At 42.4% G+C, this 23,770-nt stretch overlaps 2 protein-coding genes across 6 annotated transcripts in view; one reads left to right on the top strand and one right to left on the bottom strand.

Annotated features, from left to right (window-relative positions):
• FNDC3B (fibronectin type III domain containing 3B) overlaps positions 1-5,904 on the top strand; it is a 224,593-nt gene extending 218,689 nt beyond the window's left edge. For all 4 annotated transcript variants that reach the window (XM_068953972.1, XM_068953974.1, XM_009673755.2 and 1 more), the window contains exon 26: positions 2,445-5,904. In XM_068953972.1, the coding sequence (XP_068810073.1) occupies positions 2,445-2,756 (312 nt within the window). In that variant the 3' untranslated portion in view covers positions 2,757-5,904. The remainder of the gene's footprint in view (positions 1-2,444) is intronic.
• Positions 5,905-17,013: 11,109 nt separating this feature from the next.
• Positions 17,014-23,301, bottom strand: GHSR (growth hormone secretagogue receptor). Of its 2 annotated transcripts, none has more exons than XM_009673758.2 (2): positions 22,511-23,301; positions 17,014-19,409 (listed from the first exon to the last, which is right to left on the bottom strand). In XM_009673758.2, exons 1-2 carry the CDS (start codon positions 23,262-23,264, stop codon positions 19,105-19,107), a joined length of 1,059 nt encoding a protein of 352 aa, XP_009672053.1. In that variant the 5' UTR covers positions 23,265-23,301; the 3' UTR covers positions 17,014-19,104. The 2 variants fall into 2 exon arrangements, with proteins under 2 accessions (XP_009672053.1, XP_009672054.1); XM_009673759.2 differs by having other exon boundaries at positions 17,014-19,361.
• Between the last annotated feature and the right edge of the window lie 469 nt (positions 23,302-23,770).

Here is a 23,770-nt window from a genome sequence, read left to right as displayed (position 1 = left end):
AGCATCCTGTGCTGGTTCCTCGTGGTCCCAGAGACACGAGTGCCGGCAATATTCAGCTCGAGTCAGCGCGCTTCCTGCTGGAAAAGAGGCACTTTGGGGTCCTCGCTGCAGCCATCGTGGATGATGCAGCAGCTGCTGTCGAAAGGGAATGAGAGTTGAGCACAAGGATTGCTTGCCTGTCATTGACAGAGGGCATAGCTGCACTGGTGCTAAATATTCATCAAACCATTGAAACTGGAACATTTTACACCACCTTCCTAGCTCTAGTACAGAGTGTTTTGTCTTTATCATTCTTGAGCATTATTGAATTAATATGGACTTTGGACTATTTTTCAAACCTCCTTTAAAGATGCGCTGTTGTCTTACTAGGCGGTCTGGCTTTTTTCTAAGTGCTGTTGACTAGCTGGCTTAAGTGAAGTCGATCATCTATGTTTACTAGACTATAATGAGGATAAAAGTCTTTGATTTAACAAAACTTAGCCTCCAGTTACACTGGTATCCACCACCCTGACAGAAGAGAGAAGTAACAAAACCAATTAACTGGATGGACTTTTTAATACAAAGACAGCTTGCTTGTGTATGTCCCATCCTTGGTATTTGGTAAATGTAATGTATGAAGTTTAGATAGTAAATTTGTTATTAAATTTCATTATATGGATTTGGGGGGATTTTTTATTTGTTTTAGAAGTAGCGATGTTGGCTGCAAAGGATTTTGTTTATGGCAAAGGCATTTAGAGTTCCTCTGATACGTTTTGAAGATGAAATGAATAATTACAACAGCCACTGCAAAACGTACCTTGCCTACAGCTGCGTTGTAAGGATAAATTCTTAAGAGTTATGATGTCTCAATGCCAAAAGAAATGGAAGCTAAATAAGTCTTCAAAGTAGAAGAATCCTGGGAGTCTGGGGTTGTGGAAACGTGCACCTTTTTAATTACTCATTGAAACTACATGTGCACTCCAAGCTTATGCACTTTCATTGCATGGCAGTCTGCATTTGTCAGTATACTGAAGTATTAACTGCCTAAAAGATATAGTTTAGATGGCGGAGTAAGAGGAGGACTTTACGCACAACAGGTGGGCAGCAGAAATGCAATTGTCATCTGAAAATACAGTGGCAGTGACTTTCTTAGCATCAGACGTAGAATGAGGTACACTTTACAAACAAATATTTCAACCTTTCCCAGTATCGCTATGGACAGCTACAGCACGCCTTGTTTTCTGGCACGAGACACATGAAATCCTCTATCAGCTCAGTTGTAATTTCCCTCTTTGTTACCCTTTTCCGAGTTAGAATTCTTACCTTCAAGAGAGTAGAGCTGCTATTACAGCCTCCCATTCCTGCTGGGAGGAGAAAAGGAAACCGTCTAAATGAGCCAAGAAAGAAGAATTTGAAGTGAACTTTTCAGGTTTTTTTCCAGGAGATGCAAGCACTTTGCGACGCGTTGTTTTTCATTTCATAAAATACCAGTTTCAACAGCTCTGTTTTATAAATTGTTGACTGGTTATTTGTTTTCAGAGTTCTAAACAGTTCCAATGGTCTTTTTCCATTTAAATCGCAAAACTGTCTCTTAGATCTTCAGTTATCTCTTCCTTCTCATGTAGTGACTCATGCTCTCTTGAGTCATACATTACCTACATTTTATTAGCGTAGATATGTGATTTAGAGTGTTAAAGAGCCAAATACAGTGCAACCAAGAGGAGCTTTCTATACTGCAATAATATTTTGCTTCCCCAATTCTAGAAGTGTAATTTCTGAAATAACTGCTGACTCTTGAGAGGAATCTGAAGAAAGTACATTAAAAATAAGATTTGTAGCCACTTTTAAGATTATGCAATGAATGTCTTCCAATAACCTTAGTTTGCATGCTTTCTCTATTTTGGGGCCAAACGTGGTGCTTACGTCTTCAACATGTTTGAGGCAAACAGTTGCATTTTGACAGTACAGAAATATTTATCACACCCACAAAACTTTTTTTCTTTTAACGTCTTGTGTTTAATTTATTGTCTGAAGTTTTGTCTGTCCTTGCGCGTATTCAGTCTGCTGAACACTTGAGACTGAGAACTGTCACAGTTGGACTTCTCTCTATACGGTGATATTTTTTGGAAATCTACATTGACGTAGTGAGCTCCTTCCCTGGCGGGCTGCAGAAGTATTTCATCACAAGACTCAGACTTGACCTAACTTAAAGTTCTGTCCCAAATCCTTGCAAAATTGTTCTACCTCTAAATTTATTACAACTTGTTGCTATATGTGAAATGCAAAGTCCTTTCACATCTAAGTTTCCAGTACCTCTGATCAGAAAGGAGTGTTTACACTCATTTTGTGCTCAAGAATATTTCATCCAAGACTAGTTTAAATTGTTCTGACGTGTTATGGAGAAAAGAGGGGATTGTTTGGTATGGCTTTTTATATTTAGCCACGTTTGCGCTTTTGTTTTGAAGGTGTACAAGGGAGATGAGACGACGTTCCAAATCTCAGGCCTTCAAGTCAACACAGACTATCGATTTCGTGTCTGCGTGTGTCGCCGGTGCTTGGATACCTCACAGGAACTTAGCGGCCCTTTCAGCCCATCCGTTGCCTTTATGCTCCAGCGAAATGACATCATGCTTGCAGGAGAAGTGGGAAGCCTAGATGACCCTAAGATCAAGAGCATGATTCCTACTGATGAACAGTTTGCAGCCCTCATTGTTCTTGGCTTTGCAAGTTTGTCAATTATATTTGCCTGTATATTACAATACTTCTTTATGAAGTAGAGAATTCAAAGGAAGTTTGAGATATAAATTTAACTAATGCTACGCATTATAATCCACACATTTATTCAGATATTCCTTTTTTGAAAGCCTTTTGTTCTACCATACATTTTATATACTTCTCTTGTTTTTACAGTTCTAGCTTGAAGAAAGATAAATCAGTGTTTTGATGCACCTTTTTGAAATTCAAAACTAGGAAGTGGTCAAACTGGAGAAATAAGCAAACCAGATACCAAAAGCAAGATTTTTTTCCTTCACAGTTTGAAAATTGTCACCAATTTGCCTTTTCATTGTTTTATTTTTTCACTGAAGTCCTTACAGTCGCTTATGTTACTATGTAGGAATTTTTAGTCATCAATCACTTTTTTCCCTCTTTTTCTCTTAAACGTTAGTCACAAATGTGTATAGTGGTAAGACTAGAATACAGTGTTAGTCAACAGTACCAGGTTTTCATTGAACAGTATTATCGGTGTTGCCTATGATTTATTCACTACAATACTTCTGCCCCAGTTTTTCAAGGTAAAATGTACACTGTTGTTTTAACTGTTTAGTGCATTTAAATCAAAAAAAATCCTGCAGTCTAAAAACCTTTGTAATTATCTGTCATTTTTACAGTTACAACACTATGAACTGCCTGTATAAGAAATCAAATAACCAAACTGCATATAAATTGTGAAGCATTATAGATTTTTTACCATTTTGATTCCTAGCAGTAATTTTAAGTAAGAGGGCATTGTGCAATAGTTAGTTATTCCCATGTTCAGCTATTTAAAAGCTGCTTTAACTTGTTTGTTTGTCACTGTATATAACTATTCTTAATCTACTACTAGATATTATTCTATTATGTTCAGCCTGATTTATATGATTGGAGCTGGTGACAGCCTACTGCCTCTACTGAATTAGGTAAGATTCACACTCAGCGTAAGCAAACTTTACTGTCAGTTGATCGTTTTTTGGAGGGGTATCCATTTTATAGATCTTTCTTGGAGGTATCAGAAAGGAGATGTTTGTTCCAAGTACCTTATATGAGTGGCTACGTAATTCTTACCACGGGGCTAAATAAAATGCTTGGTACATTGCAAACTTCCGACTAGAGTCCTACGGATGTGTAGTCCTTGTCCTTACGGCAGTGTTCCCGCCCGCCTCCTGACTGCCCCTTCCCAGACACACATTTTAATCCATCGAGATACTAGATTTTTAACTCTTGAGTCATTGGATTATTTATATTAAGTCAACATTGTGCGAGTACCTCAGGGACATTAATGAGCTGGAGGTGCAAATAGATTCCAAAAGGGTGCAACAGACACAGTGTATTTCCCTGCCTATTGTTTTTGTATATTTTTGCTACTTGGTTTTGCTTTTGTCCTAGCTCTTTTTGTGCTCTGTCTCCGTTGTCTAAGATTCAGTGTCCTGTACTAGCATAATATTCCCTTAACCAAAGTAATGGGGGAAAAACAACATTATTTTTGTTTTAGGTTTATTTATACTATATACTGCATACAGTACTTTAAATACCAATTACAGTGCAATCTTTTATTTATTGTGAAAAAAAAAATAAAAAATAAAAAGTGTACTTATGTACTAATCCCCTCCCTCGCCCTCCCTGTAGCATGTTATATTTTGTCTGTTTTATACTGTTGTACTTTAGGTCAACTTTTTACCTGGCAGCATTCCTAGTATTATTAATCTTCTTACGTTTTCTTATGTTTTTGAAGATGGGAGCATCTAGTACATTAAATGCCAAAAAAACATTATCAGTGATTCAAACGTTTACATGTATCCAAAAACATAATCATCTCTGGAAAGAAAGTGCTAAAAATCAATGAATTATTCTGTGTGCCTCTCTAGATGTAGCAGATATTAGAAATGTTCTGTATTTTGTTATTGACTATAATTAGTTTAATTTAGCCTTGCAAACTAATGGCATTGAGCTAAATATATATTTTTTTGTTTTTGCCAAAGTCATGGCTTGTCAAATTTATTTACATCTTATTTAAATTTATTTGTGATATGAAACTTTGTGACCTTGCATCTGTATTTTGTGAGCAAAGCATATACAGCTGTTTTCAATGGAAGTGTATTTTTTAAAACAGTGAGAAGACAGCTAGTTTGGAAACCCAGAAATCTGGAGAATTCCCTTTTTTATTTTTTGAATATTTTTTCAGCAGTGCTGCTATGAAATCCAAGCTTGACACCTTTTAAAAAAAAAAAAAGTTTTAATAAAAAAAATGCTTTAGGTAATTTGATCATTTCTGAATGTTTGAAATTCAAAAATGAGACTACAAGCAGCAAGCAGAAGTGTAAGAGAAGCAATTTGTTAGTTACACTTTAAGCATTTCTGTCACTGCTAATTTGTTTGGTGTCCCTTATCATGCTAATGAAAAAGCCCAGTCCAGCTCTGAGGTTAACAGTGAAAGTACTCTAGAGGAGTTGTGACAGGCCCCAAATAAGTTAATTTGATGCTCTTTTAGTTTGTATATTCTGCCATAGCGATTTGATTGTAATTCATCTATTAAAAAAAAAAAAAAAAAAAAGCATGACAGATCTGAAACCATTCCTGTTTTGATTTCCAGTACCACTGAATACTACTATTTACTGATGTCTTGTCTTTCTCCATGTATCTTTATGCCCTTTGATCCAGTAGCATCGGGCATTGAATCAAATCTGAGAACTCTCTGTTCTCAAACTATGAACAAAAAAAAGTAGAGTGAAACACTAAATATTTCAAAACTTAAGGAAAGGAGAGAGATGTTTTTATATGATTCTGCATTTTTCTTTATGAACTCGATATGTTGTTTTCTAATTCTATTTGTTGGCTACAGTAGTTTGGTATTCAGTGTCACAATTGAAAAGTGCCCTAACTGAATGTGTATGAACCTTATCCTTGCACAGTTCTTTAAATTGAAAAAAAAAATGTTTTTACCTCACTATGGGAACATACATTCCAAGCTTTTCAACTTTAAGAGAAAAATAATCATAAGTTTTCTTGTATTGTAAATTTTAGACTATTTCATATGCATTGTATTAAAACTGCCATATCAATTTTAATGTATAGATTTTGCAAATACTACACTATGTATGTAAGACTTAACTGTATCTGTAGTGTATATGTAATATATTTATGCCCAATAAATGTTTTAATTCTTTCTGATATTACCAGAAGTTTTCTTAAAACAGGCCTTTCAGTCTTTTGTGCAGTGGCCCCCTTCTAGTCCATCAGCACTGTTACCGCAACCTAAAGCAGGATCAGTGGCCCCACGTTTTACATGGGATGTTGCCGGTTTGGAAGATTTGTTTTGTTTGTGGAGAGTTTGCTGTTGCGGTTCAGCGCTGGCCCCCCGTGGCAGAGTCACGGTGCCAACGGGGCGCAGGGGAAGGTGGGTTGGTGGTGGACGGTGCCTGTGATGGTGCCGCAGCCAAGCTGCGGTCCGCAAATCATCAACTTTCAGCTTTGAATTATGTAGTTTCACTGAGATAGGGATGAGCATCTTGGCTGATTTGCTAGCTCTGGTGTTTCGTGCAGTTGCTGTAGCACTGCAGCAGCCTGCAGCACTGTCCTCTTTGCTGACTTTGCACAACCAGAGCTTCGACCTGTAGGTTTCTGACACTGGTCAGCTTGTGGGTCTCCGAAAAAAATTTTCGATGCAAGTGTGAAGTGCTGTGCAGTAACTAGGAGTCTACGTGACAAGAGACTGTTTCTTCTGTGGAGCTCTTCACAGAAGTGGCTCAGAAACCGTGGTAGAAAATTTCTAGGGAAGTTGAACAGCTTATGATCTCTGCGTGACCGAGCAACCAAGATGCCTTTTGCGCTCCAGAGATTTCTGGCCTGATCTTTTCTTAGACTGAACTAAATATGCTGCTGCTTCCTAGTCTACCCACTGGAAAGCTAAGGTTTGCCCATTCTCTGAATGGGTCTGTAGCCTGTACCACGCAACTCAAGGCTACTACCATATTGATCTAAAAATCCTTCACATGAAGGTCAGGAGTCCTCCTGATATCAGTTGGTTTTCGCAAAGAGCAATAGGAATTTGGGAGAAGTTTGCTCACAGCAGAGGCCTAAGCTCTAATTTGGCAATTAAGAAATTAAAACAGTTTTATTGTGTTCCTGGCTGCCCTCTGTTGGATAAAAACCATCAGATGTTGCTGATGGAACCACTGGACTGATGAGTGAGTTGATTGGGGGGGGAATGAATCCTGACTATAATTTTGGATCTTCTGGGTCTTGGGCTTAGATCAGGCTTGTCGTGCTTGTGGCACTCTTTTCAGTGTTTATTTTTAAAATCTGCATTTGAAAATAGAGGCTTAATCTGTGCAATCATAGGAAGGATTGCAGGAACCAGCTGGGGAATAACTTGCTTAGGAGGAAAATTTTTCTTGTGTGAAACAGGGATAGTAAGCCAAGGTACTCGTGGCTGTAATACGGCCAGTCCCTCCATGTCCTCTCTTCAGAGCCCAGCTCGGCTTTGGGCAGCATTAATTGTGGCATGAGGTCTGGAGCCCACTGGCAGTTCACTTTCCTTTAACGGTGCTGGTTTACAATAATCAGTGGTTGGAAATAAGGTTAAAGTCAAGTTTCTGGGGTATCTTAACCACTTTTTTAAATAGCTTGTGTGAAAATGTGCACCTGGATTTGTTCTCTGTAATTAAACACTTAAAACATGGAACTTTTCACTTCTTCCTTAATTATGTACAATGAATTCAATTGCTTATCACAAAGAATTCATCTAATATTTTGTATCTTGATGTACATGTTTGTTGACAAACACAGTATTTGTCTTTTTACTGAACTGTTCTCCCTCACATCACTTTGTAAATACATTTTATTTGTATTCTTTTTTAATTATCACAATTTACAATGCAAGTGTGTTTTTCCTAAGGAAATGCAATTTCTCTCGTTTGGTTGCTCAGCTTCTTTTTCTTTTAAACAGTGCTTGCCAAAACAATCTCTTTCTAACTATCTTTTAAAGATGCCTGTAGGATAGCATTCACTGCTTTGTTATTTGAAGAGATTGCTAGTTTTTTGTTTTGTTTTTTTTTTTTAATACTCCTTGATTTACAATATTATCCTGAGTGACTGCAGAGGTGATAGAGAACAGCTGAAGCTCTTGCCTGGCAAGCCTGTGATGGTGAAGCAGGTTTTGTGTATTTATGTCAGAGGGATCTCTGAGCTCAGTATGGGGGATGTTACAGGCTACGAGTTTGGTGCAGTCGTCCTGGGTCCTCTTCCTTATATAGAGGTGGTTTAAGTAGCACCGAGTTTCACGTGGATTTTGTCAAGAAATACGAACCAAGTTGTAGCCGTGCTTGGACAGTATCATATAAAATGACTCCTCTTGCGTGTTCTTTGGGGTTGGGAGGAAAGTACCTACTTGTAAAAATTTTGAAGCAGAGCAGGGGCTCAGACTTCGAGGTACTTTCCTGGCGTTAACGAATGACCTCTAGGCTTGTTGTATGTTAGCTGGATGTGGACAGCAGACCGTGTCACATCTTGCAATTGAGCAACCTCCAGGTCTGCTCACAGCGGAGCATGGTCACCGGGACTAGCGACTGCTGTTTCTATAGCAGCAGCAATTCCCTCTCCTCTCTGCAATCAAAGAGCCTGTTAGAAAATGGAACAGGCAAAATTTGTTTTGCTTTTGACTTTGGTCATTACTGTAAGTTTAGAGCCTGTTTGCAAGTTCAGTGGAAGTCTACATGAGAAACTGCTGCATCAAAACACCACGTGGCAGGATGGGAGCAGTCTGAGCCGTACAGCGCCGGGACAAATAAGGAGACAAACGGGATGGGGAGGTAGTGTCGATCCACTGCAGCAGGTTGTTCACCTCCTGTGGAGCTTTTCCTGCTAGACTCACGAAAGTGATTGAATTTTAGGAGACTCAAATTTGGCTTTCTATAAGTAGCTCTTTTCCAGTGGAGGAAAGCACCTGCTTGTAGAGAGGTAGATCTTAATTCCAGCCCCCATATCAGGGGAATGAGGTTCTTCAGCCTCTCCTCTCTTGCTACTCTCTAGTAGCAATATTTGAAAATACCCCTGAAAATGAAATGTATTGGGAACTGCAGCTAAGAGACCTCCCGGGAATCTTGAATAAAGCAGCATCACCTAAGCTGCTCGTTGCATGGGGGTCATGGCTTTAGCATGTCCTGTTTTTTCATTGTTTAAGGCCTCTTATCACTTAGGGTTTTGGAACCCAAGAAGAGTTTCCTGGGAAATGCTGCTTTTCTTATCTGAACGGAGGGAAGGTGGTCCTTTCTATGCAGAGTCCCACAGGGACGGTGGAAGCTGAGTGTTTCATCATCACTATCAGCTGAATAACGCAGTTGCGCTGCTCTTGATGTCCACGAGGAAAGAGCAGTTCCTCCTCCCCCTGTATGGGACAAGGAACGAGGCTGAGGGAAAGGACCCTCAGGACCCTGTGCTGAAGTTTAAAAGTGCTGATCTCTCTGAGATCTGAGGGAAGCTTGCGAATTTATGAGTTAGGGAAATGCGGTGATTCTCCCCAGCATCTGTGACAGCTACATGAACCTGGTGGTTTTGCTAGACCTGTCTGCGCCCCAAGGTATTTGAGACAAGCTATACAGAAATTATTGTGGAAATGTTCTGAAAATTTTATTTCCTGTACAAACCTTTTCTACAAGTTATTGAATTATTGCAGAATTCATGATGTATTATGATTTATTGACGTATTGTAGGGATTGCATTCTATGCCCTTAATATTCAGCTGCCTTGGAGTGCAGATATGGATGTCTTATCCTATTCTCCTCAGAGCTGAGAACCACAATTAAGTAGAAAGGAGGATGTGGACATTTTGTTTCAATATTTTTATGGCTGAGCAGAAAGCCGGATGAGATCCCTTGAAAACGCCATTTTATCAGTATTACATTTAATAAGTTTTAAATGATTGCATATGTTTCTGCTCTTGACAATTGCTCTCTCACAACGTTCAGGTTCTTGGCTGAGTAAAACGATAAAAGGAATCTGTGGTTCCACAAGATGCTTTGTGAAACCAAGCGCAAGGGGGTAGCTTGCTTTCTGCTGTTGTTTAGATGAATGTGCTGTTATTAGTTTGAATAGTTACATTTTTTGTACTAATTGCTAGCATGCATGGTACTGCATGCAATCAAAATTATTTTCAGGTCTACTAGCATTGTTAATGAATAGCTTCTTGGGTCAATGTGCTCAGTAGATGTCATTTCTTGGTAATTTTATTAGCCCATCTCCCTCACTTTCTGTTGTATGAAACGTTATTCTCTGCAAGTGAAGCAGAGCAAACAGTATGGAGGCTTAAAAGCCTTGTGAGGATTCATATGTGAATAGAGCTGAGAAATTCACCCTAATCCAGTGCAAATAGCGTATTTATTAGTTGGTAGCTCAAATGCCCTTCCTCTTCACAAAATGCTCGTGAGCTGGTCACAGTCTTCTCAATTTGGATGACTGTCCAGCATTACATATGACGAAGTCACCAGTGTTTCTCTCCTGGCCAAATGCCTCTTGGGATAATGCTGCTGAATTCAAAGTTGTGGGTTTATGGCTTTAACAGAGGTGCTGCACCCTGGGGCACAAATACGTGCTGAGTGATCACGGGAGTCCTTCGAGGTAGATGCGCGCTGGGAAAAAGTGGGTCTCTGGGCTCAGCAGGGCTTAATGCTCCCCTGGATGCTGCGGTGTGGACTTCACACTGCATTAGAGGTAGTTCTCAGTTTAAAACTGCAAGTGCTCCGGCTCCCTGTGTTTAAGCTGCTGCTGCTCCTGTCTTTACCTTCACTCCAGTACGTGCTTTAGGAGTTTCTATTGCACCTCACCGCTCTGCCTCAGATATCCCCACGTCCTCCTTGTTCAAAGTAAAATATAATTAACTTCAGTGTTTTGAAATCAAAGGTCCTGTAATAGTACAAACCTATGGGTATTCTCTAAACAAGCCTGGCATGGACAGTGACAGCGCACGCACCTTCCTCCAGCTTGCCTTGGTTGGTCCTGCAGAAAGAGAAATTTGCTCCTGGCCTCCCAGCAGCCTACGGCAGTAGGACTCCTCTAATGAGACCCGAAATTGCACCATGGTGTGGGAAACCAGGATTCAACTGATGAGAAAGCAGGTAAGCGTGACCTGTCGGTGTTTTGCTGATGCTGCAGCAGGAGCACCCACGCCGAGGTGACTTTGTACACCGCGGGCTAGCATAACTCGCTGCAGCTGTGCTGCAAGGGGCAGAAGGTATGCAATGCCTTGCTAGTTAGGGTTTTTTTTATGAACAAACCACTGTTGTGATCTGAGTATATCTGAAATTGTGTTGCTCCCTTGTGTATCAGCGCTAGACCAGAGATGCTCAGATAGTGCCCTCAGCCATCCCTTCTCCAAGGAGCCCATGCTCGTGCCAGCATCCTGAGCATCTCTCGCTTCTGCTGGGCACGCGGTTGCCTCTGAACAACCGCACACCACAAAACTCACCATAATACAGCTTTTACTAACAAAAGTAGCTCAGCAGATTATTATACCTTTTACAGCGGCATGCCAGTGCCCCCTGGTACAACGCAGCAAATTTTATAAAAATTGATCATGTTGTCACTGCTTGATATAAATACCAAGATGCTACCGACTGGACAGAATACATGCCTGTGTGTCATCGTGCTTATTGGCTTAACTTTTGATGAGAATTTGCAGTATGAATTTGCCCTCTTTTTTGCAATATCAGAGTGTTAAAACTATTTAAATATCTGCGCTGCGGAGCTCTTGGTGCTGCAGCTCGCTGCTGCAAACGCTCGTGGTGTTCGGCTCCCTGCCTGGCTTCCCTGATGAAGACTGATTTGCAGCGCTGTGTACCTTATGTGAAGGAGGCTGTTTGGAGAAGAATAATGTGAATGATGGCTTGGAAATCACCGAGCCTTTTCTTTCTGATGCGCAGCACTGTAATTGTGTGAAAATCACTCAGAATCTGAGAAAAGGGAAAGGGTAACAAGGTTTTTTGACCTAACGTCATTCAAAATGGGACCAAGTGCTGACTGAGGATCTCCTACGCCCTCAGAACAAGCCTATGAAGTTGAGTGTGGGGTAATTTATTTCCAAGAGTAATTTTCACCTTATGGACTTGCACAGATCATGCCACCAAACCTTCATTCCCCTCCCAGTGAGGGAAACACAGCAAGTGTGGAGAGCACTACAAAGCTTTCATTACCAAATATTTTATTCCCAAGTACACCCAGAGAAGCAGCCTGTAGGCTTTCAAACAGATATGTTAGTGGCCAGAACGAGAGCGCAGTAGATCAGAAACCAGGCAATGCTCATGTTAGACAGCTCTTCAAGAGGGCAAACCCCTAGTGAGAACATGGACCTGCTCGAGGCCACGCTGTGATCTGACCACTGATGCCTTTTCAGAGCTGACCGTATGTCCCTGCAGGGCACAAGTCCAAGTCCAGAAATGCCCAGGAAAACAGGAAAGACTAAAGGAGACTGGGGCTACACTTGCTTCCCACCAGGGGTTTTTTGGGGTAGAATGGGATACCGTATAAAGCTTATATTCCACTGCCTATTGCTACATTTGCTCCTCAAAACTCCTGTGCACTGGCTTATGTATTTACACCAACCTCATCACAGTTGGCCACGTGAAAATACCTGTGAAACATTTTAGTGAGGGGATGCAAGCAGTACCGAAATAGGAAGTGTACCCTACAGATCTGCAGAGGCCTGGCAACTGGTTGCTCTCTGTGCTCACTGAGGTTTTGCTGCAGAATCAGGCTTTCTGTGCTTAGTAAAGAAACAGGTCAAGGTATCTTCAGAACCTGGAGAAACTTGCAATCAATCTCACTGTGCAAGAAGCTCCAAGATGTTCCAGGAAGTCAAAAACATCTGAAGTATAGATTGTTTTTTTTTTTTTTTTGTCCAGAGATAGGGTTGACGAGACACATGCTTTGAATTTTGTTCTCATTTCAAAAGTTATGGAATGGGAGAGTCAGTTACTGCGACCTGGAAAGGCAGTAAAATGCAGGTGCCCTACCTCAAAAAGAAACTGAGGCCTTTCTGTGGGGAAAACCTCAAACAAGCCTGTAGAGAGAGAGAAAAAAAAAAAAAAAAAAGCCTGTAAAAAGCCCATCGCAAGATCAATATTCACGTATGCATGGACTGCTAGCCCCTATTGCCACCAGAGTGAGTACGTGTTGGAGTATATTAATTACGTTTGACAACACTAATGTACTGTGGTATGTGCAGTCATTACAACGGTACTAAGGCTTAACCAAAAGCTTTTGCTTTAAGCAGAAACCAATATTGTTCAGCAAACTCTAAACCTTCATTAACACAAGATAGATTAAATTTGTCTTTTTCATCATCCTCGTGCCCTATCCTCCTGTGACCATAGTTTAGTGGTAAAAGAGAAATCAAGATCTAACATTCTCTTTGTTCTTTTGATTCTTTTGTTTTTTCCTAAACAGTAGCAACCATGGCTTTTGAAGCTGATTTTCCCTGTCTCTTACCAGAAATCATTTTTTGGAATGGAAAGCCATTGGCAACTACATCACCCCGGAGAAATTCCTTAGTTCCTATGAACTTCAGGGAAGATTTTGCTGATACCCACCAGGCGAGAACGTATTGGTGTGAGAAAGGGTGTGCACCTTCCACTGCCCTCCTGCGGATGACGGACCTAAATGAAAAGCAAGACTTCACATCAGAGCTGTGAACGCGAGCTTCGAGCTTCTCCAGGTACTGTTTACAGGGTGGCTGAGCAGCAAATTTTGGTTATGGCAAATGAGGCAAAAAATGTGCGTTATGCCAGGCATTCCCAAGACGTGCCCAGCGCACGCAGCCGCAGCTGCTGGATGCATGTCTGGGTGATGCGTGCCTTGGCCCAGGGATGGGTATCGGAGCTCGCATGCACGTACAAATCCCTGCCGCGAGTGCTGCCTCCGACCCTGGTGCGTGTGCGCCAGTTGTTATTAATGGTGTGAATGCAGAAGCACAGCTTTGGAAAGCTAGCCTGTATTTTCTAGTTCAAGCTTCTGTTGGCTGAGATCTCTGAGACTGCCATGTCAGCCGGAGGTTACTTATTTCCCATATAATGCTTATCTCAGGCTAACGCACTGGTTCAGCTGTCCAGTAAAGAAAGGGAAGGTATTTTCAGGCCAGATTGAGAGATAGCGAAGAATGCATAAATACAGACCTAAACATGCTGACACCTGTGCTGCACACCGTGGGCCAGCAGCACAGTTTAGAAACAGGAATTATTCTCATAGCTGCCTACACCAGCCCATGAAGTAGACGCGCAGCCGGAGAAATGCATCGCTCGCGGGAGGTGAGCAGAGCTGCACCCCAGCTCAGAGAGTGTGAGCTGAGTGAGCGGTTAAAACAGCAAGTGCTTTAACTCCTCTTTGTAAAATTGGGCTAATATTGTTCAGAAAACCATGAGGATAAAACCTATCTACCGTGCTTTCAACTGGGGCAAGGGAGGGGTGCATTCAGGGTACCTGTAAGTAACATCTGCATCTTTGGGATATGCAGAATTAAACAGACTTCTTGCAATGCATTCATTTACGTCTCACAACCGTTTGCCTCCTCAAAGCCATGGGGTCTCTGCAGACGAGACAAATGGGGTGGAAGCCCATCGGAAAATATTGACTGGGTGAGGAGCTGGAGAAGCTGCTAACGACCCTATAAGGAAATGAAATGAGCTGATGAATGCGAACGAGCACAGGCGATCCCTTTCCCCGGAGCGGGGAGGTAGCCGTGCCGAGCCAGCTGCTTTCAAATTTGCAAAGGAAAGATTTGCCTCGGTGGCCGCTCTCCTGCCGCTGCAGAGCCAGAGACTTCTCTGCGCCGTGCGCCTTGCTAGCAGGCCAATGCGCAGGTGACGTTTTCATCTTCATGGCCCCTAGTGCAGCTTATCAATGGAGAGGTTTTTCCATAATAAATAAAACCAAATTGCTAGGAGAGTTTCTGAATCTAATGCTGTAGTAATGTTCGCTGGTCTTTACACTGGCCTTTCTGGGATTTGGTTAGGGCCTGACCCACTGTGCAGGAGGATAAAAGAAATGCGAGCTTCCCTTTTGCCTTGGCCTATGCGATGCACAGGGCAAACGTAGGTGGTTGAAGGCTGGGGAGAAGCTGCGGCGCAGAGGTGACAGGGGAGACTGCTCCGGCATGGCTTGGGAGATGCGCTGGTCACACGCCGGTTCACAAGCTGGTTCCCCAGAGTCCTCCTTTCCCGTTTTGGCCCTAAAGGACCTGGCAAGATTTCAAAAGATGTCGTTATCATCTGCTAAGCTCATCTGAATAAACGCCATCCTTGTTTTAACAATTACAATTTTTTTTTACTAGTTAGCTGTAAAAAAAAAAAAAAAAAAAAAAAAAAAAGAGTTTCTCTATTTCTCAGTGTTAAACTAGAGTAATAGCAGTCACCTTTCTCATACAGGAGAGTCTGAGCGACCATGAAACTACCCTCGCGTAGATCGTCCGTAGGTATCCGTGGGAGATGCAACCGTGAAACCTGTAGCTTAACTTTGCTAGCTTTCCACAACGGCAACGAAAAACTTGTACAAACAAAACTGCAAATACTAATTTTTTGTGAGCTTTGGCTAAGCTGAGATCCCACACTGCACAGCAGTATAATCGCCCAGCAGCAGGGGAGGCTGGAGCGAGTTAGCTGCAGCTTGACTGCTATAGCAGATCGATGCTAGGAAGCTTCTTGCAGGTATCTAGGTATCTAACTGCTGCTGCTTTAAATAGGTCTTATGCAAATATTATTTGACACAAACTTACATAAATTCTGAATTATTCTGAATCTTTTAAGTCAAAATTTGACATGTAAGTGCTATTTTTCCAGAATATTTTATTTTTGGCAAGTAGTACAGTAGGACATGATTTTCTGCCTTGCGCCTGCCTCCCTCAAAAGTACTTTTCTAAAAAGAACGAAGCTTTCTGGTGAAGTGCTTTTGACCTATTTCATCACCGATTTAACATGTGGCCAAGAAATAAAACGCAGCCAAATTGCTCCTATTTATTTGTGAAGCTGTGATACAAAACGTAGAGTTGGAAAAGCTTTTAAAACGTGAACCGTTTAATGAGTGAACCTCCAACATAGCAGACAAATTATTCCCAATATGGGGTTTCCTCACACAGGGCAGTGAGAACACAGTAAAACGTTGACTCACAAAGCCCCTTTACTTTTTTTTTCCTCCCCCTGTCAAAAGTGGCAAAGTTTATTCCCATGTGGACGGGGCTGTGGAAAGGCAGCCAATGGCTCAACAGCATGCAAGAAATTTTCCTGCCGAGCCACCCTGTCCGCCGCGCTTACGGAATAGCATAGTACCTGCAAGTGCTCTAGTCTTCAGGTCTCCAAAGTGGTGTTTGAACACCCAGTAGAAAAAAATCACAAAAGCAAAACAAACAAACAAAAGGTTATTTCAGGTAGGGAAGGCTTTGGGGAGAAGGCTTTGGGGAGAGTGAGGGCCTGCAGAAATGCCCTGGAGGACAGAGAAGAAACTTGCCCATCACCTTTTCCGATATTGCTCCCTGGGACAAAGTCTTTACATCCACCTGGGATTGACTTCAGTTTATGCTTAGGTAGAAAATGCTTCTGCGTTTCTTCTATCCAGCTTTTACAGGAAGCTAGCTATCAAAATCTTGATTGCACATTTGTTTGAATGAAGCAATAATTTAACCATCACAACTTAGGCAGTAACTTACCCTTGAGGCAAGCAATTCCATATTCAGCGATTTTAGTGGTGGTGGCGGGGTATATACCTTTCTAGAGGTATCTGACAATGTTGTTTTTTTTTTTTTGAAGCAGAAGTGAAGGCCATCCAGGTGATTTTTTTTCTTGTTTTCCGTAGAAGAGCACTACTGTACCCACAAGCAACTGCTTGAATGAGCAGACCCCATTCACCATCTGCAGGTCACGCGTGGCAGTAACTGTGGCTCCACTGGCTTTGAAGTTTCTACATAGACACGATCTATACGACTGCTGTCTCCTAGCCTGACCACAGCAGGTGAGAGCTGGTGGCTGCCCAGCACTGAGGGCACGTCGCCAGCTGGGCTGGTGCCAGGTCCCCTGCCACCTCCTCGTGTCCATGCCCGACCGCCGTTTGGTCGGGAAAGACGGGCAACAGCGCCGGATGAATCTGACCGTGACCTGCTTTCCACTCCGCCTGCCATCATACCTGTTCCTGCGCTGCCACAAATATTGCAACTGGTAGGATTATAAAGGTTCTCATAACTTTATTTCATTTTCTGTTCACATTTAATACCATAGACACAGCTGAAATTTGAAACACTTAGGTGACGTTAGGTGTACATTCAATTCATTTACACAGCAATGTAGTTTGTGAGCTTGCATCTTTACAACCTTTTCAAGATTCCCAAATTTCTTGTTTCCCTGAGTTGCGTGATATCTGCCATCACATCTGTTTGTCCGTCAACAAGGAATGAAGGACCAAAAAGAATAAAAAAAGCAGAAGTGGGGTTAGAGACCGAAGGGGAGATGATCTTGCTAGCGCTACGGCTCTCCTGCCAATGACCCGCCAACGGGGGGCTCACTTCACTCCTGAGTTTCAAACCAACGGAGCCTCGTTAGCTTGATCCTTTGCATCTCTGATCGGTCTTGGTTTCCCCAGCTATTTTTACATTTTGTCCCTTAACTTGTACAGTTGCATTCAGTCCTTACATCAAAAATAACATCGCTGTAAGTGCTGGGCCGGGGAACAAAACTCACTCAGGTGCCATGTCAAAGAGGAGCAATCCACATTTGTAGCCCTAGCAAAGCAAAATACGATATAAAAGACATAGTATATACAGAATAAGCCAAATTCACTTTTCAGTTATACCTGAGCAGCACCATTAGCTAAAGGTGTAACAGGCAGAATATGGCCCATTATCATTAACAGGAGCTTCAAGGCAGTAGGAAATTTCTGATAATAGACAATTCATTATGTAGAATCAATTGTGGACCAGCGGGTAATAAATACTAGGACAAAATAAATAGAAACCTGCTACTGCACATGCATGCTCATAAGCTGCTTTAGCTGGACCACAAAATCTACATGTTGATGCGACAACGAATGCAATATAAGACATACGTATTAGCAAACAGGATGGGAAGGCTTGGGTTTTTTTTGTTTTGTTTTTTTAATAGGATATTTGAGTTATAAAAATCAATTGAATATAAGATTTTTATGGATCAAGGATGAGAATGTGTCTGCCTTTGTGATTTAATGCAGATTTTTCCATTACTTTCTCAGGTGTTGTATGCTACAAACGTTCCCAAAAGTAAGCGAGGGTGGTTTTGCATTTAATGCTACAGCGAGCTGGCACGACTGCACACCGTGCTCTGCTGGGGGCAGCCCAAACTCCTGCCTGGATGGTAGACAGCCACTGTACTAATAATAAACAGACAGTCTTTAAACGAAAAGGGGTATACTTTCCAGGCAGGAAACCCAATTGCTAACGAACTTGTGGTGCACAGCAAAGGGGCAGGTAGCCATAGGTTCGTTACGACACTGAAACAACTAAAAGCTTTCAAGTTCAAATACATCAAGTTGTTCACAGTCAAGCTGAACAAAGCAAGTACGGATGATTTAGCTAGTAAAAAATCACTTTGGTGGGAGATTGCATTCTGTATTTTTATAGCATCACTGCAGCTCCGAAGTCAGCCCTGTCCTTGTCCCACTGATATATACTTAAAAAAATATATTTCAGTACTGCTGTGTTCTGAGCCACTTCTATGAAGGTATTTTTTTCATTTCCTTTCTGCTTTTCCAGGCAAGATATGAAGGTTGTTTATTTTTAGTAGTATGTTAGAAATTATCAATTTTTCTCCCTTTTTTTAAGAAATCATTTTCCTCTAAGTGAGGAAAATTTTGCTTTTTTAAAAAATCAGGATTACAAAAGGTATATCAAATTCCATGTTTACTACACCAAAAAGGCAATTCAGTTTTCTCTCTTTAGGGTCTGATTATATACTTGCAAAATTCTTAGCAAAACTAATTTTAACTCTGGAAAAATTCAGCTCGAGTTAGTTGCTACTTGGAGTCACAGAAGCCCTCAAGTTGTCTGGGCTACGTTTGCCTGCTCTCAGTGGTAAAACCTAGCGCTCTTGCCACAGTCTGCATTAAAAAAAATCACATGGGCAAAAGCAGCTGAAAAATAATATTTGAGTGTTGCTGAACTCTGTAACCATGTGCCTCCTTTTATACTCTCAAAGTTTAGATTTTTTTTTTTTTTAATCTTTAACCGCCTACGTTACAACTTTCAGCAAATCCGGCCGACGACCAGAGTACAGCTTTACATTTCGCCTTGCGTTTCTTGTCCCGTTCCTCTTTCGTCATGACTTTCTGGGTAATACTGGTGAGTGATGCTCTTGTGCTCGACATCTCGTGTCATGTGATGACGCTCGGCTCTGTCCAAACACGCGAACTTTCCTGCTTGGTGCTGGAGAGTCTTTTCCTTGGAAGCGGCTTCAGCCCAAAGAGCCGGCAAGCAGCGACTCGATACTTCCTGGACATGATGTTGTAGAGAATGGGGTTGATGGCTGCGCTAAGGTAGAAGAGGACAAAGGACACCAGGTTGCAGTACTGGCTGATCACAGCTATCTCCAAGGATCCCGCTTCGAAGGACTTGGAAAATAAGTATCGTCCTACGTGAAAAGGCAACCAGCAGAGTATGAAAGCAAATACCACCACAACTAAAATGAAAACAGCAAAAGAAATGGAGTTAAGTATGAATGGTAAACTGTGGCTGATTTAAACCAAATATATTTCTATTCCTTTAACACATTGATCTTGACGTGTGAAAACGCGTCCTGATTTTGTTAAGTTTTCGGTTTTGTCTCTCTCAAATACGTTTTCTGACAGTGTAAATTAGCTATATTTAATACACATGGATCATATTTAAACAGGCTGCATGTTTACTGCATTACTAATCTGATATAGCATACTTTTGAACTATATAAACCTACATTTTCATAAAAAGAGAGAATTAAAGAATCAGAATGGTGATTAAAAAAATCAACATAATTTATCACGAGCAGCATTTAACAAAAGCAAGTTACATATCATGTGATAGACTCAACAGTGTGGTTCATAATGAAGAATGAAACAATTGGGAAGAAAAATGGTTTAAGGTAAAGGCCCAAAGTAAACCGAAGCAACAGGATCTGGATCCGTAGAGAACATATTCCAAGGTAACAACAGACAGTTGCGTACTCCACGCCTCTAGTTTGTCTATTTTTTGGAACATGAGTTACTTCAAGGAAAGTAAAACTTAATATATAATTACACTATCACATGTTACTTCTGTACTATTGTACTAGCACTATGGTTATAGAGACATACATTTTATATATATATATATATATATGTAATAACAGGAATATGTGCATCTTTGAACACTGCCCATTGGAATTTCCATTCTAGAGAGAGGGGAACTTTCTCTGTTGGTTTACTGTGTGCTCTTGACCTGTGGCATTTTTCACATTGCTTTGAATGTACCTATTAATAAATCAGAAAGAGATAAAACTCAAGACAGAGGTTTTGATAGTCTTAAATAATTTTTACTCGTTATCTCTTCTGTCTTGTTAATAGTCCTGCTTGTATTAATTCATTACAATGAATTAGTGTTTCCCACTAAATTCTGCGGGGCAGGATTTCAGACCATGCCACGTCACAGCAGAAATAAAATTCAAGGAGCTAAGTGGGATAATTATTGGCATCTTTCCTTAAAAGCTTCATGAAAAAGATTCCAAATTCAAATGACTATTTATGGAGGACTTTTGGTGGGTTATGAAGTACAGAACTGGGATTCAGAGGATCTAATTTCTAACTCTGCATCTTCTTGAGCCAACCACTTCCATTTTTTTCCTGCAAAATTCAGATCATATTTCCCGAGCTAATAAGGCTGCTCAGGAGTTAAGCCCATGTAACAAACATTGCTATTAGTATAAACAGCATTTTAAGCATAGCCAATATTTTCACATGTGGGCATGCATATCCATTGCTAGGCTTTTAAAAATAGAGTTTGATCTTCACAGGTGCGGAATAACATTGATTTCAATAGGAATGGTGTATGACAGCTACTTTGAAAGTCACGCTGTGTATTTAGGCATTTAATTATGGGCCTAGACGCATAACCTTACTTTACAATCTAAAAGAAGTGTTGATGTTAATCTCATTCACTTGGTGCTCCATGACTTGCTAAGGAGTAAGAAACAGCCTTCTAAGTTTTAAGCAGAAAACTAAAATCAATGAGAGCAGAACGAGAGCGTTGTGCCTCTGCTGGCATTGAACCTTAATATTAACTTCTTTTCTTTCCGTCCAACGTTAGGCTATTATTATTTGGAGAATACTTCCTCTCTGTCAAAGGACAGTCTTGTCACCTTCTTGCTGCTCTCTGACCTTGTGAAAGCAAAAAGGTGTTTGCAGTATTAATGCTTGTGGCAATGCTGCAGTGAAGAAATGATCAGTTATTGTTTTGAAGTTTTTTATGGTTAAGCATTCAGAAATATAAACATGGGGTAATATATGGCAGCAGTTTTGTTCTAATAAGTACAAGTTCATAATTCCGAAGCTCTAGAAGTGTAAATGATGAATTACTTCCAAGGTCACGCTTACCAGACTGAAGTAATTTTATTGATCATAAACTGTAGCTGAAAGGGCATGAAGAATGCTGCAGTTTTTATTACTCTTGCAGCCGTTGCATGATAATAAAACAGCGCAGGAACAAAAAATCAGTTGGGCTCCCATTTAATGTTTAAGGTAGTTAGGACCTGCTGTCACCTCTTCATCTAGCTCATTAGCCCGGCAACTTCCACTCAGCCGAAACGAGCGCAGCCGAACGGCTGAAACCTTCCCATAACGAAATCTCACCGCCACGAACAGACCTGCTAAAATCGATGTGGTGACTCACCCAGCAGAGGACCTGTGCTTGCCTGAAGCCCACAGCAGAACAAGGCTCCTACAGCTTTCAGCCACTAAATTTTCTGCTTTGTGCATTGAACTCCCACTAAACGCACTGACTTTGAGGGCTGACAGCATCCGTATGTTGAAATTCGTGTTTCCACGTGCCAACCGTAACTTGTTTAAACCATTCTGAAACGTAAATCTACCAAATCAGGCATGACGGTCTGTCAGCTCGGTCCTGTTTTCTTAATGTCAGTGAGAATTTTATAGGGTCACAGACCTCAAAGGAGGCAAAATGCTCCCTATTAAGCCCATGCTGGTTTCTTCTAATACAAAAATGTTGATTAGCTTTCATAAGCTTATACAGCTATGCTTGTAAATAATCTCCAGTTTGTTAAAAACCTGATAATCCTTTCATTTGAAACTAAGAGTACATCATATCCCGTTTACTTAGTCTGCAGCTAAACTTTGTAGCTCTACAAGTGTTTAGCTTTGTTTAAAAATCAAATAAACTGTCCTTCTCTAAATAACGTTGGTATTCACGACCAAAGAGCAAAAACATTCAGAAATCTCCAGGGCAATAACTAATTGTATCTGCCGTATTTGTCCTTGTCAGTAATTGTTGCTAACATCTGCTTAACTGTTTCAGAGCCCCCAGCTCAAAGCGGCTGGAAATAAATCTAAAGAGGGAGGAGTGTTATTCTACAAATACCTTAAATTGTAGCCCTTTGCATGAAAACTTTTCAATAAATGCTTTCCTTTAGAAGCAATTATAACGAACTGCCGGTGTTTTTCTCAGTCTTTCCGTCTCTCTCTCTGCATCTCTCACGCACGCACTCACACACACGCACATGCAAGCTCTGAGAAAACAGAGCAAGAAGAGTCGTACCTAACATCTTCACAGTTTGCTTGTTGTTCTGATCCCTGATGGCAGTGTTTGGACCAATGTTTTTCCTCTTTCTCCTCCAGAGCTTCCTCCCGATAAGGCTGTACAGCACAGTCAGGCAAAACACGGGCAGGAAAAAGAAGATGCTGGAGGTCCAGACCATGATGGTAAGAAGCCCCGACCGGATGGCGTACTCCGTGGCTCGGCACTCGTTGGTGCTCAGCGGGTTGGTGCCGTTCTCATGCTCGACCCCGACCAAGACGAAGATGGGTCCAGCGCTAATGAAGGAGACTGCCCAGAGGAAGAGGATGACCAGCTTGACCTTCCCTTTGGTGATGATCACCTTAGCTCGGAGAGGGAAGCAGATGGCGACGTACCGCTCCACGCTGAGGGCGGTGATGTTGAGGATGGTGGAGTAGGTGCAGCTCTCGCTGACGAACTGGAAGAGCTTGCAGAGGAGGTTCCCGAAGTTCCAGGGCCGGTACTGCCAGAGGCGGAAGAGGTCCAGGGGCATGCAGAGGAAGATGAGCAGGTCGGAGAAGGCCATGCTGGACAGGTAGAAGTTGGTGGTGGTCCGCATGTCCCGGAACCGCGACACCACCAGCATGGTCATGAGGTTGCCGACGATCCCGATGACGAAGAGGAGGACGCAGGCCACGGTGATGCCGGTGAGGACGGGCGCGGGGAAGAGGTGCAGCGGGGGCTCGGGGCCCGTGCGGTTCTCCGCGCCGCGGCCGCCCGCGCTCCCCTCCCGCATCCTGCCGCCGCGGGCTGCGCATCACCGCCCGGCGCTGCCCGCGGAGCAGCCCGCCCCCGCGCAGCAGCAGCAGCAGCAGCAGCAGCCGCAGCCTCCCGCGCGCCCGGCGCTGCGCACCCTCCGCTGCCGGGGCAGGAGCGCCGCGGCCCCGCTCCGCCTCTCGGCGGGGAGGGCTGGGGCGCGGCGGCGCGTCAGCGGGGACGGCGGCGCGCTGCGGGCGCGGAGCGGGCAGCCGCCTGGCCGCGGGGGCTGCGCTGCGCTGCGCGGCGGGCGCGGAGGCGCTGCGCGGCCGCAAGTTTGCCCGAACTAGTGCGCCCGGTGGAGCAAATCCGCCAAACCTTTTTCTCTCCCAGAGTTTCTCCGTTAAGGCGCCCCTTAGGCAGGAGTTCGTCTCCGGGGCTTCAGTCCCGGAGTTGGGTTTTTTTTTTTTTTTTTCGCGCGAGTTTTTTTCACGCTTCGTTGCTTTGGTGGAGCCGCTGTGGCTGTCTGCGCCGCTCTCGCCTGCT

This window comes from Struthio camelus, chromosome 9 (genome assembly GCF_040807025.1).
Source record: "Struthio camelus isolate bStrCam1 chromosome 9, bStrCam1.hap1, whole genome shotgun sequence".
Taxonomy (NCBI): domain Eukaryota; kingdom Metazoa; phylum Chordata; class Aves; order Struthioniformes; family Struthionidae; genus Struthio; species Struthio camelus.
This window is presented reverse-complemented; position numbering and strand designations above follow the sequence as displayed.

What these genes read in the sequence shown, in the direction of transcription:
- GHSR (XM_009673758.2), bottom strand. Translation starts at nt 23,264, where the DNA reads ATGCGGGAGGGGAGCGCGGGCGGCCGCGGCGCGGAGAACCGCACGGGC. An exon ending in GCAAACTGTGAAGATGTTAG is followed by an intron (nt 19,410 to 22,510) that starts GTACGACTCTTC and finishes TTTTCATTTTAG; the next exon opens with TTGTGGTGGTATTTGCTTTC.